This window comes from Polyodon spathula, chromosome 8, assembly GCF_017654505.1.
Source record: "Polyodon spathula isolate WHYD16114869_AA chromosome 8, ASM1765450v1, whole genome shotgun sequence".
Classification (NCBI taxonomy): Eukaryota; Metazoa; Chordata; class Actinopteri; order Acipenseriformes; family Polyodontidae; genus Polyodon; species Polyodon spathula.
In genome coordinates this window covers 24,104,526-24,119,516 of record NC_054541.1, presented here as the reverse complement: position 1 = coordinate 24,119,516, position 14,991 = coordinate 24,104,526, and the positions used below count along the sequence as shown (strand labels likewise).

Here is a 14,991-nt window from a genome sequence, read left to right as displayed (position 1 = left end):
GGAGAGGTTGGCTTTTATAAAGTGCATAAAGTGTTATTTGGAAACTAAAAAGTAGAAATAAATATAGTAATAATGTCCTGTTTCTCATTCCAACCTTAATATATTGTTACATTCAAACTATTGCTGATATACATTATGACTAATTGGGATGTATTGTACAATCCCCCTACTGGCACTTCCCTCTTAAATACTTCAAAGTATCCAACCTCTACAGCTGGAGTAGCATTGAAAGAGACTGGACTTCCTCCCACTAGGAAGTCTTTAAGACTGTTCTTTCCAAAGGTCTATTTGCTGTTGTATTTTGATGTTAGCACAACCATAAAGGGAGGCCAAGGAAATCCGTGGGAGAGCTTAAAATTGCATTGGGATTGTATTTACCATTTTCAAACTGAAACACAAATAGTACTTTCAGATGTATGTGGTACATACCACAAAAACAAAAACTACTACTGTACAAACAGGAAAACATGTTTAACTAAAAGGCTGTGTTCAAAAGAGACAAAATACTTACCAAGACAATCCTTCTTGTTCCAGTGTAGCTTCACCCCAGACGGGCAGAGACATTCGTAGCTACCCACTGTGTTTACACACCCATGCTCACAACTGCCATTATTAATACTGCATTCATCAATATCTGAAAAAACATTGATACAACCACCTTCACAACTGCTTAACCAACAGACATGTAATCACCTGTTCATTACACGTACACAGCAGCACTGTTAGAGCAACACTGGGACATATATACACTATACCTAATAAAGACTATTGGATGAGAAGGTTGTAGGGGCTGTTTCATTGGACATTGTTATATCACACATAAGAAAATTCAACTGAGAGTAAGTGGTTTTCCTAAAAATATACCCATTTGACAACCTTTGCTCCAACCTTACACTGAAATGCATTTCTAAAATTGGTACTAAATTGGTTTATATAAATAACACCCAACCCTAATAGTGATAATATTCTTGTACACCTTGGCAAAGTGAACTCTCTCATAGTCTACAGACTTTGGTTTGGTACAACAGTGATTAAAACAGGGCCATTATATGTGAAATGTGTTTGGCAATTCTACTTATACCCCTTGAGCAGTTATTTTTTATTAGACAACTATAGAAAAGATCTTTCTAAGATGGCAGTAAAATAGTAAGAAAAATGACTAGAATAAATAATGCCCTCGTTCTGGCAATACTTTGCTACTAAGAAAACAGAATGAATCCAGTCATGCTGTGTTGCAATCAAAAGTTAGTACTTTACATACCATGGTGGTTTGTGAAGTCACTAATTAGTTGTCCTTAAGGCATTACCTGTTTAGTCTATTGCTATGGGAGTTCTAATCAAGAATATGCACATTGTTATTCAGTTAGGCAGAACACTGGAATCAATTGCTGCAAACGCTTCAGCCCAAGATGTCACAACTCCAGTTCTAGCTTCAAAGCATTTGACAGTTAAATGTTTGTTTCATCGCAGACAAAGGCTATAACCCTATTCAGACTTACTGGAGTGTGCTGAGTAAGTGCTACAGATGATTTAAAAAAAAAAAAAAAAAAAAAGCTCAACCCAGCCGCCATGGTGCTTTGCTTTCCAATAAAAGATACAGTATCCGCACACAGTTCTTCCTCACAGTTTCTTAAAACATTAGGGCTATTCCAGATTTTTTCTGTGTGTGTGTTTGCTGCATTCTACTGATCAGTTTGTGCATTAGCATAGACTCAACACCAGAAGTGGTTTTGCCATTAGTTTGATATAAAGGCTTATCGGTGAAACAAGCTAACCATTGATAAGTGACACACAAGAATGTGCTACTGTTTTTCCAAAGAAATGCAATACTTAATTCAGCAAAGAAATAACACTGTTAAGGCACAAATTTGGATGAGACATTTATAGACCACACTTTATATTTTGCATTGGCTAGCCAAAGCAGACTCAGGAGTGGTTTTGTTAGCAGAAGGGTGCAAGCTAGCATTCTTTATATAGTTAATGCAGACATATGCACAAAAAACTATGAATTGCACAACTGGAGAATGTGGTCTGGTATTATTACAATTTATTCTCAATGTTATTTTAAAGCACTGTCAAATAATGCAAGAAATCCTCATACACTGGCCTCAATATATTTCTTTTTCCAATACCCACCTCCACAGTGCGTCTGTCCATAGAGCGTGTAACCTTTGTGACACAGGCATTCAAAACTCCCTGGGTAGTTAATACACGTATGGTCACATGTTCTTTCGAAAGAGCACTCATCAATATCTGGAAGAGAAATGAACAAATTCAAGATGACAAGACAAGACACAAGGACATATTATTTTCTCTCTGAGTCCAGGTACACTTTAATACAATATTGACTGAATTGATTTTAGGGGACAAGGGGTGGCATTAAATTGCTTCAGTTGAGTCACAACATTGTGTTGGTAGTCTCAGCTAGCATGGGGTCCTCAGGTCAAGATTAAGATGTGCTTGGAGATATGTGAGTGGACACTCTAACGGTGCCTTACAGTAGCCAGCACCGTTGGGCTGTAATCATATAGCATTACCATGCTAGTAATCATGTTTGTTTTCCTAATTTTATTTTTATATTTAAGAGTTTTAGCTTTAGGTTGAACCATTTTTCATGTATACTGGAAACTCCAACTCCAAATAAAAATGTTGCCGTCTTCATGTGTAAAATACTGTATAGTTTATTTTAATTTATTTTTAGCATCTTTCAATCAAACAATATAGTGCCCCACATCTTTCTAAACTCAATTGCAATGCCGTGTCAGTAGAAGGATCTGCTAGGCTTTACACTAACTCCTTTATAATTATAATTATTTAATCTGTGCAGCCAATGCAGACCCAAGACGCCTTTGATGCTCAAGATATTTCACCCAAACTGTCTAAACTAGCTAGGACTCTAATTATAATCAGTAAATAGTATACAACTGTCACCAGCATCTGCGATCAGTGCCTGAAAAGCCCTTGACATGAAATGGTTAATCTGCCCATCTGTGGTTTCAACTGCTGGAGGTGAACAGAAAGAAATATGACAGCTTAGTCCCGTGAGGCACCACACCACCCCCCTAGCCCACACATGAAGACTCTTTTATAAACTCCAGACGTGGTGATCAACTATGTTTAACTGGAGTGATGGTAGTGTCCACAGTTTTAATCTTCAAATTACAGTTAGGGGCCTTGAACATCTTAGCCTGTTTTTTTAATGCCTGTGTACCGCATTAAACTCAGTTAACGCAGGCAGGCGCATAACAAAGGGCAAGGCAATCCATACACAGGTTGAGGAGGGGTGCGAACCCGGGACCTCTCGCACTAAAGCATAGCACCAATACTGCTGTACAAAAGAGCCGGCTCCTTTACAAGGAGCGTATATCGGGTTTATGTCTTCGTGTGTGATTAAGTCACAAATCAGCCTTGCTGCTGCCTTCCCCCATGCAGGCTACACCTGGATAAATAAAATATGAATCAAACAGAAATAACAACTTATTTTCACTTCACTAGCGGACCATTGTCTGGTTTAATACAATATTTTTGCTCACTTATGTTTGGAATTCTAAGTAAAGGAATTCATATGCAGTACAGAGGAGGCAGTACGGAGTCTATCTGACAGGTGAGCTGGGTGGTGCAGAGAAGTGCATTCTTTATACACAGTGTTTTGTAAAGTCTCATCTTAGTAAAAATGTAGATCACATTTTACTTCCCTCTTAAAATATCTGTATTTTGTATTCTGTGAACATCATTTTTTTATAAATAGTGTTTTTAAATGATACACAGTATGCGTAACAATAGAATGCATTAAAATAACTCAAGGAAATTTAGTGGCATGAGTGGTATAAAATGTTCTCCATCTATAACCTTTTAGTTTAGAGCATCGCCGCCTTCTCACTGGGGCTAATAGTAGGGGTCTGTTTTATTTACTTTAATGAAATCAGCTATGTGGGTCTCCTGTAAATGAATGCATAATGATCTGGTTCTTGTAAGACATAATTATGTGAAATACAATTAAACCTAATTTTCTTTCTCCCCCTGCAAGCTCCATTTCAAACCTAAAAAGGCTGATTGTCTTGTTTTTTAATTACAAGCACATTTACTTATGGGCGAAGAGCTTAAATCTAAGGGGTGGAAAGTTTAGGTTCAAAACCTGTACCTTTCTTCATCATCATCGTTTGTGCTTTTGGGGATAACTTATTGAGGATTTCTGTAATCTGCATGCCTCACAATCTCCAACAAGACTGCACCAGAATCATTCTTAACAGGTGGCACAGTGACTTTCATGTATGGAGGTCTGTGTTTCAGTTAAGGCCTCAGTAGATAGTAGGCCACATCACAAACTTGGCAAAATTTACTGTGTCATCTTAGGCCATATAAAAGCTGGGGCGGTATTTGAGAGCTTTTTGGTGAAAAAAAACACCTAGTACATTTCTAAATACAACTCCTTTCCTGTCCTGTTGACTTGTCAAGTGGAGTGATCAGAGTTGGCACAGGAAACTAAAATGCAATCACAACCCCACGCATACTTTAGGGCTTTCTTCTTTGTGCATCATTGCCTTTATAAAGTTATCATCAACGGGACCATCCTAATAATGCTGTAATGATTTGCCAAGGATGAGATAATAAGTGGTCATCTTTATCATACCTCTAATTTGAAGTTCAGCACAGTAAGAGGGCTTTACCTACATCACACACTTTCACCAGCATACTGATTCACTAGCAATGGGTTCAAAGCTCTCACAAATCATTTGATTTATTTCTAAATATAGTAGTTATGGGCAATTTCATCCCCCACACACACGATGCTGGCTACATCAAACAGAATGGCCTAATAACACAGTGACACCTAACTGGCACACACTGGAACTGAAATATCCGTGGGTTTAATCCTTGTTGGTGATCTCTGCATTAACCCGTAAAGGATACTTTTCAGTAATTTGTTTACAGGTGGCAGCTGTCTTTTCCATCATGACATTAAGCCAACAAGCCTGTGAAACTGAGAGGAGGAAACAATCAATGTCTTACCCACATTTACAAGACATTTTCTTTTAGAAATAAATTGCATGTTGAATAAAAAAAAAAAAGTTTGAAAATGGTAGTCATCTTATCTTCTTATAAGCATAATTCAAATGAATTTTGTAAACTCCCAGGTATAGTGAATTGATATACATGGAAATGGATCTAATATTGACAGTTTAAATAGTAAGTAAAGGCCAGTATGTTAAGAAAATCGAACATTCAGCAGTTTAGGTGTTTATAATGTGTAATCTGTGTAAAAATCTGAAAAAAACTTGAAGAAGGTTTTTATTTTAAACATTATAATGCCAGCATAATTTAGATCCATTGCTCTTTAGTAAAATTTAACTATTGAAAAATAATATAAATAAAACCTTCAAACCTGCAGCACCTTGTTAATCACCTGCCTTGTGCATTACTACTCCCTGAAATGAACACTGTCTACTGCGGGTCATGTTTCACAGATTCAACAGCTGGTAGCAGTTTATAACTTTAAATCTTTCAACCCCAGGATGCCTGTCACATATATTGATTTATTTTGATGTTTGAGGTTTCAATTTGAGACTATATCTAAGCCACCTGCACCCTGATTTACTAAGACTTAAAGGGTTCAGTTTAATAAACTATATTATATATATATATGTATGTGGAAGAGCGACCCTAATCTTTGGGAGTTGATACCTTTAATAAACTATATTATATATATATATGTATGTGGAAGAGCGACCCTAATCTTTGGGAGTTGATACCTACGGATACCTACAAATATTATTGTTATACAAATGTTATGATAACAAATATTCACAAAATATATAATTTAAAATATATAATATATATCATATCTATATATTTACTATATATATATATATATATATATATATATATATATATATATATACAGTGCCTTGCAAAAGTATTCAGACCCCTGACCAATTCTCTCATATTACTGAATTACAAATGGTACATTGAAATTTCGTTCTGTTCGATATTTTATTTTAAAACACTTAAACTCAAAATCAATTATTGTAAGGTGACATTGGTTTTATGTTGGGAAATATTTTTAAGAAAAATAAAAAACTGAAATATCTTGCTTGCATAAGTATTCAACCCCTGTACTGTGGAAGCTCCCAGTTTGCACCAATGAAAGAAATTGCCTTAACAAGGACACAATTACCTTACCATTGGCCTCCACCTGTGAACCATTACAGTTGCTGTCACATTTTCTGGATAAAAACCCCACTGTTGAAGGATCATTGGTAAGGCTGTGTATCTGAAGGAAAATGAAGACCAAAGAGCATTCTACAGAAGTTAGAGATAAAGTAATACAAATGCATATATTAGGGAAAGGGTACAAAATAATATCCAAGTGTTTGGATATCCCAGTGAGCACAGTTGGATCAATAATCAAGAAGTGGAAGCTGCATCACACCACCCAGGCACTGCCAAGAAAAGGCCGTCCCTCAAAACAGCGCTCAAACAAGAAGGAGTCTTGTGAGAAAAGCCACAGAGAGGCCAACAATCACTTTGAAGGAGCTACAGAGTTCAGTGGCTGGGAGTGGAGTAATGGTGCACCAGTCAACCATATCAAGAGCTCTGCATAACACTGGCCTGTATGGGAGGGTGGCAAGAAAGAAGCCGTTTCTCAAAAAGTACCATCTGGAAGCACGTCTGGAGTTTGCCAGAAAGTATGAGAGTGACCCAGCTGCAATGTGGGAAAAGGTTTTGTGGTCAGATGAGACCAAGATAGAGCTTTTTGGCCAAAACTCAAAGCAATATGTGTGGCGCAAACCTAACACTGCCCATGCCTCAAGACACACCATCCCTACAGTGAAGTATGGTGGTGGAAGCATCAGGCTGTGTGGATACTTCTCATCAGCAGGGACTGGGCATCTTGTTACAATTTAAGGAAGAACGGATGGGGAAAAAATACAGGAAAATACTGCAAGAGAATCTGCTTCAGTCCACTAAAAATCTGAAGCTTCGGAGGAAATTCACCTTTCAGCAGGACAATGATCCCAAGCACAAGGCCAAAGCAACATTGGAGTGGCTCAAGAACAAAAAGGTGAATGTCCTACAGTGGCCCAGTCAAAGTCCTGATCTCAATCCCATTGAGAATCTGTGGCACTATTTGAAAATTGCAGTCCACAAGCGTCGTCCAACCAACTTGAACAACCTGGAGCAAATCTGCCAAGAAGAATGGGCCAAAATCACTCCGACACTGTGTGCAAAGCTGGTACATACTTACCCCAAAAGACTTAAAGCTGTTATTGCAGTGAAAGGTGGCTCTACCAAATACTGTCAGTGTCCCCAGGTCTCTGTCCTTGGACCCTTGCAACTGTCTATTAACATTGCCTGTTCAAATTAATTACCCTTGTGTATAATTTTCTCCATAGCCTTCCACCAATTTATCTGGTTGCACTTACGCTCCCAATCCCTATTGTCCCTCTCTGTCCTACCCTCGCCCTGAGCCCAATCCCGTTTCCGTTCCCTTTCCCCTCTTGCTCCCCTTCATTGGAATAGACTTCCACTTATCATAAAACTGTCAGCCACATTATGTAGTTTTCACACCTCCCTTAAAACGCATCTCTTCTCCCTAGCCCATCCTACTAATACTCCTGGCCCCTGACCTCCTGTTCTGACCCTGCTTCCCTGACCCTGACCTAGCTTCTGATTCTCTACCTTCATATAAGCAACTAATCTGTCTCCACACCCAAGCCCAATACACCTACATTCTTTTTTTTACCCATATTTCTTAACTGTACCATTTAGTTTAAACTTGTAAAGTGTCTTGGCTAAAGGCACTATAAAAATGTTAGTAAATAAATATCGGCGTATGTAAGTAATGCACACATGAATTACATATTTTTAGATACATTTTAATGCTATGGATTTATATTTCACTTATAGTTTACTAAATATTATTTGTGTTTACTGAAGAATAAAAACATTGAGAAAATGCTGCAGTCATTAACTACTTAAAACAAAACTTTAAAAGAAAATACTGTATATCCTGAAGTAGTACTGTATACTATGTTGATAATGAAACCCTAATAAACGGAGGGGGTGTGAAGGTCCATTGAATACAGATGTTCTGTATCTTGCTGTGAATCTGGAGCTGACAAATGGTTATTTGGACAAAGAGCGAGCCCTTAGGAAATTGTAATTATTGGTGGTAATTAGACCCGTGCAGAAAATCTAATTATTTCCAATTAAACAGATACTAATTCGAGGAAATTGGAAGTAAGTTCATACATTTAGGAGCTGTCATAGGAAATTAATAAAATGATCTTTAATGCATCAATTAACTGCAGACAAATAACACCGCTCCACTTCTGAATAGCATGAGGGGTCTTGAAAGCAGCTTCCAGTAAACCAGAAACATGCCTATAAAGATAGGGACTAACAGAATACATTTTTTAAAGTGACCACAAGTCAGTGGCCAGTAACATTGGTGGAGTTTACAGTGGCTCTCAATAGTATTCACCCCCCCTTGGACTTTTCCACATTTTATTGTGTTACAACATGGAATTAAAACTGATTTAATTAGGAGTTTTTGCCACTGATCAACACAAAAAAGTCCATAATGTCAAAGTGAAATATAAAATCTACAAATTGTTCTAAATTAATTACAAATATAAAACAGAAAATAATTGATTGCGTAAGTATTCACCCCCTTTGCGATGACAAACCTAAATAAGCTCTGGTGCAACCAGCTGTCTTTAGAAGTCACATAATTAGTTGAATGGAGTCCCCCTGTGTGCAATTAAGGTGTTTCACATGATTTCAGGTTAAACATACCTGTCTCTGGGAGGTCCCACAGTTGGTTAGTACATTAACAAAGGCAGATCTAATTTACTGATTTTAAATACAAATTTGTACTTTTGTTTGTTTTGCATACCGTATCCTTGTTAACCAGTGCATATAAAAAAAGACTGTAATAATACTTTGGCATTATACTTGAGGGTGTACAATACAATGTAATAAAACAAAACTGTTACTTGGTTCCCACTGACACACAACGTGTTAACAAAGTTGCTGGAATGTTTAAATAGAGTTACGATGTTGCTATAAGCCTGTGTGTTAGCGGCTTCTCGATAAGCACCGGTCTCCAATAAGCGCGGGGCCTGCTGGCACATATTGTAAATAAACGGCAGAGGTGGTGTTTATTTAGTTTTATGGTAATATGAAGCTACTTTTCAGTTAATTGGGAACTGGCCTGCCTGTATATCTAAAGGAATAGCTACGAGTTGTCTGACCACTAACACTGGTTGGGAGCACACAGGGTTTAGCAGAGAAGTCACACAGCTCTGATGAATGGTCTAATAACATACTGTATTGTATCCGATTATACAGAACTCCAGCTCAGAGTTAGTGTGCAGGTTACTAGGACATATGCTGCCGACTGAGGACATCTTTGGATTTCTGGCTAATGGGTATGTTAACAATCACAGAGCTACATAATATTTGGACATGACTAATGTATTCAAGGATGAATTTTTCAATTCAGAAAAAGTCAAATCAAGAAATTTCTTTTTTTTTTTTTTTTTAAACAGCAAACTGTTTTTGTTATAACATTGTTTCAGATTAGTACAATATAAAATACACTTATAATATTGAGTGTATCGTTTTATTATTTTTCTATTTTAAATTATGATTTTAATGTGTGAAAGAATGGGGGGGGGGGGTGAAAAAACAAATCAGTTAAAAATAATAACCTGAAAAGTCTTCATTAGATAAGTATTCACCCCCTTTGCTATGACACTCCTAAATAAGCTCAGGTGCAACCAATTGCCTTCAGAATTCACATAATATATTAAATGGAGTCCATCTGTGTGCAATAAAAGTGGATCACATGATTTCAGATTAAATACACCTGTCTCTGTAAGGTCCCATAGTTGGGTAGTGCATTCAAAGCAAAGATACTACCATGAAGACCAAGGAGCTTTCAAAACAACTCCAGGATAAAGTTGTGGAAAGGCACAAATCAGGGGAGTTATAAAAAGATTTCAAAGGCATTGAATATCCCTTGGAGCACAGTCAAGTCAATCATTAAGGCATGGAAGGTATACGGCACCACCCAGAATCTGCTTAGAGCAGGCCGTCCTCCCAAACTGAGCAGCCGGGTAAGAAGGTCATTGGTCAGAGAAGCCATCAAGAGGCCAATGACAACTCTCAGTGTTCCATGGCTGAGATTGGAGAAACTGTCCATGTGTCAACGATAGCTGATGTACTCCACAAATCTGGCCTGTCTGGAAGATTAGCAATAAGGAAGCCATTTCTGAAAAAGCCCATGTAAAATCCTGCTTGGAATTTGCAAAAAGGCATGTGGGAGACTCTGAAAAGAGGTGGCAAAAGATTCTATTTGGCCTCAATGCAAGGCGTTATGTCTGGCGCAAACCCAACACAGCACACCACCCAAGTAACACCATCCCTACTGTGAAGCATGGTGGTGGCACATCATACTATGGGAATGCTTTTTATTGGCTTGTCAGGGTTGAGAGAAAAATGGATAGAGCTAAATAAAGGCAAATCATTGAGGAAAACCTGCTTCAGTCTGCAAAAGACTTAAGATGGGACAAAGATTCACCTTTCAGCAGGACAATGACTCCAAACACACAGCCAAAGTGACACTGGAGTGACTTAAAAACAAGAAAGTGAATGTCCTACAGCACCCCAGTCAAAGCCCGCACTTGAATCTATGGCAAGACTTGAAGATTGCTGTCCAACATTGATCCCCATCCAACTTGACAGAGCTTGAACAATTTTGCTAAGAAGTATAGGCAAATATTGCACGATACAGACGTGCAAACCTGGTAGAGACTTACCCCAAAAGACTCACAACTGTAATTGCTGACAAAGGTGATTCTACCAAATATTGTCTCAGGGGGGTGAATACTTATCTAACCAAGACATTTCAGGGTTTTTTTATTTTTCATTAACTGTTGTTTCACAATAAAAATTCTCTTAACTCTTCAAAGTGTTGAGTAGGTTGTGTAAATCAAAGGAAAAATCCCATTTAAATGCATCAAGATTTCAGGTTGTAATACAACAAACCGTGAAAACATCCAAGGGGGGTGAATACTTACTTAGGCACTGTAACCGACTCATTAGGTCAGAACACCATCTAGAGAACTGGTCCTCATTATGTTCTTTTAAAATGGGTTTAACTTATAGTAGTACAGCACAAAAATGCCAATACAGTATATACACAAAACAAATGAATTGTTCAATAAAACCCAGTTACATACTTTGTTTTAATTTAATGTTGCTTTGCAATTTATCTGACCTGATTCTCCAATTTCTGTCTGTTCTCTTGTTATTATTTATTTGTCCTGAACTGGATGGTGTAAGATAAACACAAACCACACCCTCTATAATTTACAGAGTGAGTCAACTATTAGATATGAAAGCTGCCAAAATCACTTCTACACATAATGGCATGCTAGATAGGAAGACGAGTAGCAGGCTAGGTGGCACTGCTTTCCTGGATTAGAGCAGGAACTGAGGGCTGGTTGAGATGGCTCTCGGCCCTGTGTGACGGGGTACACCCCCGCCCCTTTGTGTATATGTATTATTTTGTATTTGTACTGTATTATTTAGAACGTATTGTTTAGTTATTATTTATTGATGTTTTGTTTGCTAGAAAATACTCGTGTAGAATGTCTGTCTTCACACTGGATAATTGATTGCCAGTTTGAGGACAGCCACATCAAATAAAAACCCGCAGGGGAGCGTGTTCAGGGAAAAAGAACGGGAGAAAGACGGAGCTGAGAATCAAAATTAAAAGAAAACAATTGCAATAGTTCAGAGCGATACTTGTTGCAGGTCTGTGTATGACTTTGTTTTGGCCAATGTGCCATTTATTTTGAGTTTTATTTTGTTAAAACCTTTTGTTTATTTTAATTAAAATGCGCCCCAGAGCTTCATACCCCATTGCTGTCTGTGTGTTTATTCCAGGGGTGGCAAAAACTGGTCCTGGAGGGCCAGTGTCCCTCCTGGCTTTTGTTACAACTGTGCCCTAAATTACTTAATTAGACCAATCAAGCCCTTATTAGAAGCTTAATTGGTCCAATTAATCAATTCAGTGTACAGTTTGAACAAAAACTAGGAGGGCACGAGTCTAATTTCTTCCAGATCTGATGTAAATAGTGGAATAGTGTGCCTGCAGAAAAATAAGCTGAATAGGTTGTAGTTAAAATAGAATGTCAAGTGAGATCACTCTGACCACATAAAACCAGGGTACTAATTACTTAAAAAAGAAATACCTGCACTATATAAAGCTGGTAAAATAACTTAAGTACCGCAGGTACACAATAAGCCCATTTCTTTTCTATAGTAATTAAAAAACAAAATTGCTGGTGACCAAAGGTTTTATATTTTTGTGATGATTGATGTGGATTGTAAAATAAAACTGTTATGCAGCTTATCTAGGGTTTCTCACATAACAAGTTTTCTAATGTATTGTTATGTGCCATGTTATTTGTGTTCTCTTGCTTTTCACATGGCAGCACAAGTCTTTTGTACACCACTACAAAAGAAAAAAACTGCCCATTATAAATAAACACACAGGTGCAAACCTGTAGCTATACAAAAATGTGAAGTGTGTTTGCCTAACATGGTAAATCATGCCAATGTAAGCACTCCAGTAATAAAGCACATTGATCTATAAATACCCTGTGGGTACGGTTTCAGGATTTGGGGGAAATCTGTTTTATAACAAGCTGACATTTTGCATTTTTCATTCTCCAAACATTTTTTTTAAACCAATCCAACAAGTCTATCACAAGTTACAGCATAAGACTCAAATGCTTTCATATTGTAGAGACAAACAGGCATATAAACATCGAAAATAGTGTGTGCGAGCAAGCAAGTCATTCGTGGATACCTAACTTTATACAGTACAGTACTGTAAAGGATCTGAACTCAATGCAATTATATAACTGAATAACAAACTTTGATGAATATGAACTGTGTAGGACACATTCTTTAAACAGCCTTGTCTTAACAAGAGAAAGGAGGCTTAAAAGGCAGTTGCTGGCTATCATTACATACCATGGTAGGCAGGCTCAGCCGCAGGACGTGTTTGTGGCGGTAGGGATGTGGTGAAAGCAGAAACCACAACTAGAGATCGGAGGCGGAACAGTCATATGTCTTTCAAGCAGCAGGGCACATGCAGGAGGTTCAAGAAACATAAACCAGAGGACAGATTGTGCGAAGCTACACAAGTCATTGGATGCTAGGTTTAATTGCAGTGATGTTTAACAAACTGTAATGAAAAAATGCTTGGGTCATCTGTGACAGCCAATACACAGTTCCCAATTAGATATGCAGCTCTTATTTAGAGGTTCCAACAGCATGGTTTCTTAGCCTAATATGGACCACATCTTAGGAACAGTGTGCCCACTCTGAACATCCAGTTCAGATATATATTTTAGACATGTTTATCACAGGTACATTCTTAGGTGGGTTGTTGTTGTTTTGTTTTTTTTTGTTTGTTTTATGAAGAACATTTACCTTTTTTATGCAAATCATGGAGAAAACAAAGTAAAAATCTTTTCCTTTCAAATTTATAACAGCTTTACAGAGCAAGTCCACAGAATGCATATTATTTTACATGTTGGAAAATCTGAGAAGAAAGCTTGATGTAGTCCATTAAAAAATCTAAAAGGAAAGACTGGGAAGTCTGCCCCTTCTTTGTAAATCAACGCATGCTCTACATGGCTGGCCTTTTGTTAGTATGCAAAGTTATTACTTGTTAACACAAATTCCTGGCAGCCTGCGATGACACATACTTGTGTAGCAAGTTTTTCTTAGAAAGATGTTTGGCGTCTTAATAATGAATGCGGCAAGCACTGTAACATTAGTCCCTTGTTGCTAGTATCAAATAAAAAAAGACGAATTCTTGACTATATTAAATCTATTTGCATCTATCAAGATTTCTTCAAGCCAAATGAGCCCCACTCCCCGTTAGATTCCTCTCCATAAAAAAATAGTTGGATATGTGAGCATTTCATTTTTGGAGTCAGCACAATCAAGGCTGTTCAGTAAAATTGTATTTTACTTTAATTCCCCCAGGGTTTGTGGACGCTGCTGGATTGACTGATTTGTAGACCCATATGTTTATTAAACCAGAAAGATGAGGCATTGGCCTGTACCCTGGAGAGTGACAACTTTTTGGGGGCTTTAACATATCCACCCCCACTTATAGATTTCCATGATCATTTTGCAGTTTTCCTAAGCTGTTCCTGTGATTATACTATACATTTATCTGAGTTTATCACAGTTTACCATGGGTTTTTTAATATGCTGTACTTTACCTCTCTTGGATTCACATTGTTTTACCATGCTTTCACTATGATTTACTACACTTTGCCATTCTTTTAATACAGTAAACTTTTATAAGGGGCAAACGGAACACATCATCATCAAGCTAACTTCCTTCACATGATGATGGATCAGATCTTTGAATATGTGCTGATGAAACGTAACATGTAATGCTGACAGTTGGTTTGTTAACTTTCCTTAGTAATGTTTCCAACACGTCTAATGCTGACCTGAAACCCCCTTCTCATTAGTCCTGAGATTGACAAGTGTGCCATATTGTACCTAATGGTGTGGTGTTATGATGTGGACTAATATGTACAGTAATCCATCGCACATCTGCCCATCATATATCCGTCCTAACTGTTTATCCACCACGATCACTCTCTTCAACAACGTTCATTTATTATTAAACAGAGAAGATTAGTTAAAATATTGTAGTTCCTACCAAAGTTTTCATACACTGTGATGTATTTGCTCCATGCGCTGCCATTGCTGGTAGTGTCACGTGAGCTATTCAGTGTGTTTATGTAAAACAAAACAGCATCTGTATCAATTTCAACCTCCGTCTCGATCTCCTGCCTCACTCAGCAGCGAATGCGCGCACCCACACGGCAGACGGCTACTCTGTCACAAGCATTTTAAACAAGGGATTTAGAGGACTTCCTG

The 14,991-nt window shown here is 37.7% G+C and overlaps 1 protein-coding gene across 2 annotated transcripts in view; it reads right to left on the bottom strand.

The window, feature by feature from the left end:
• LOC121319633 (signal peptide, CUB and EGF-like domain-containing protein 1) overlaps window positions 1-14,991 on the bottom strand; it is a 138,422-nt gene that overhangs the window by 16,577 nt on the left and 106,854 nt on the right. For both annotated transcript variants that reach the window (XM_041257242.1, XM_041257244.1), the window contains 2 exons: window positions 2,137-2,253; window positions 512-634 (listed from right to left, as the gene is read on the bottom strand). In XM_041257242.1, the coding sequence (XP_041113176.1) occupies window positions 512-634; window positions 2,137-2,253 (240 nt within the window). The remainder of the gene's footprint in view (window positions 1-511; window positions 635-2,136; window positions 2,254-14,991) is intronic.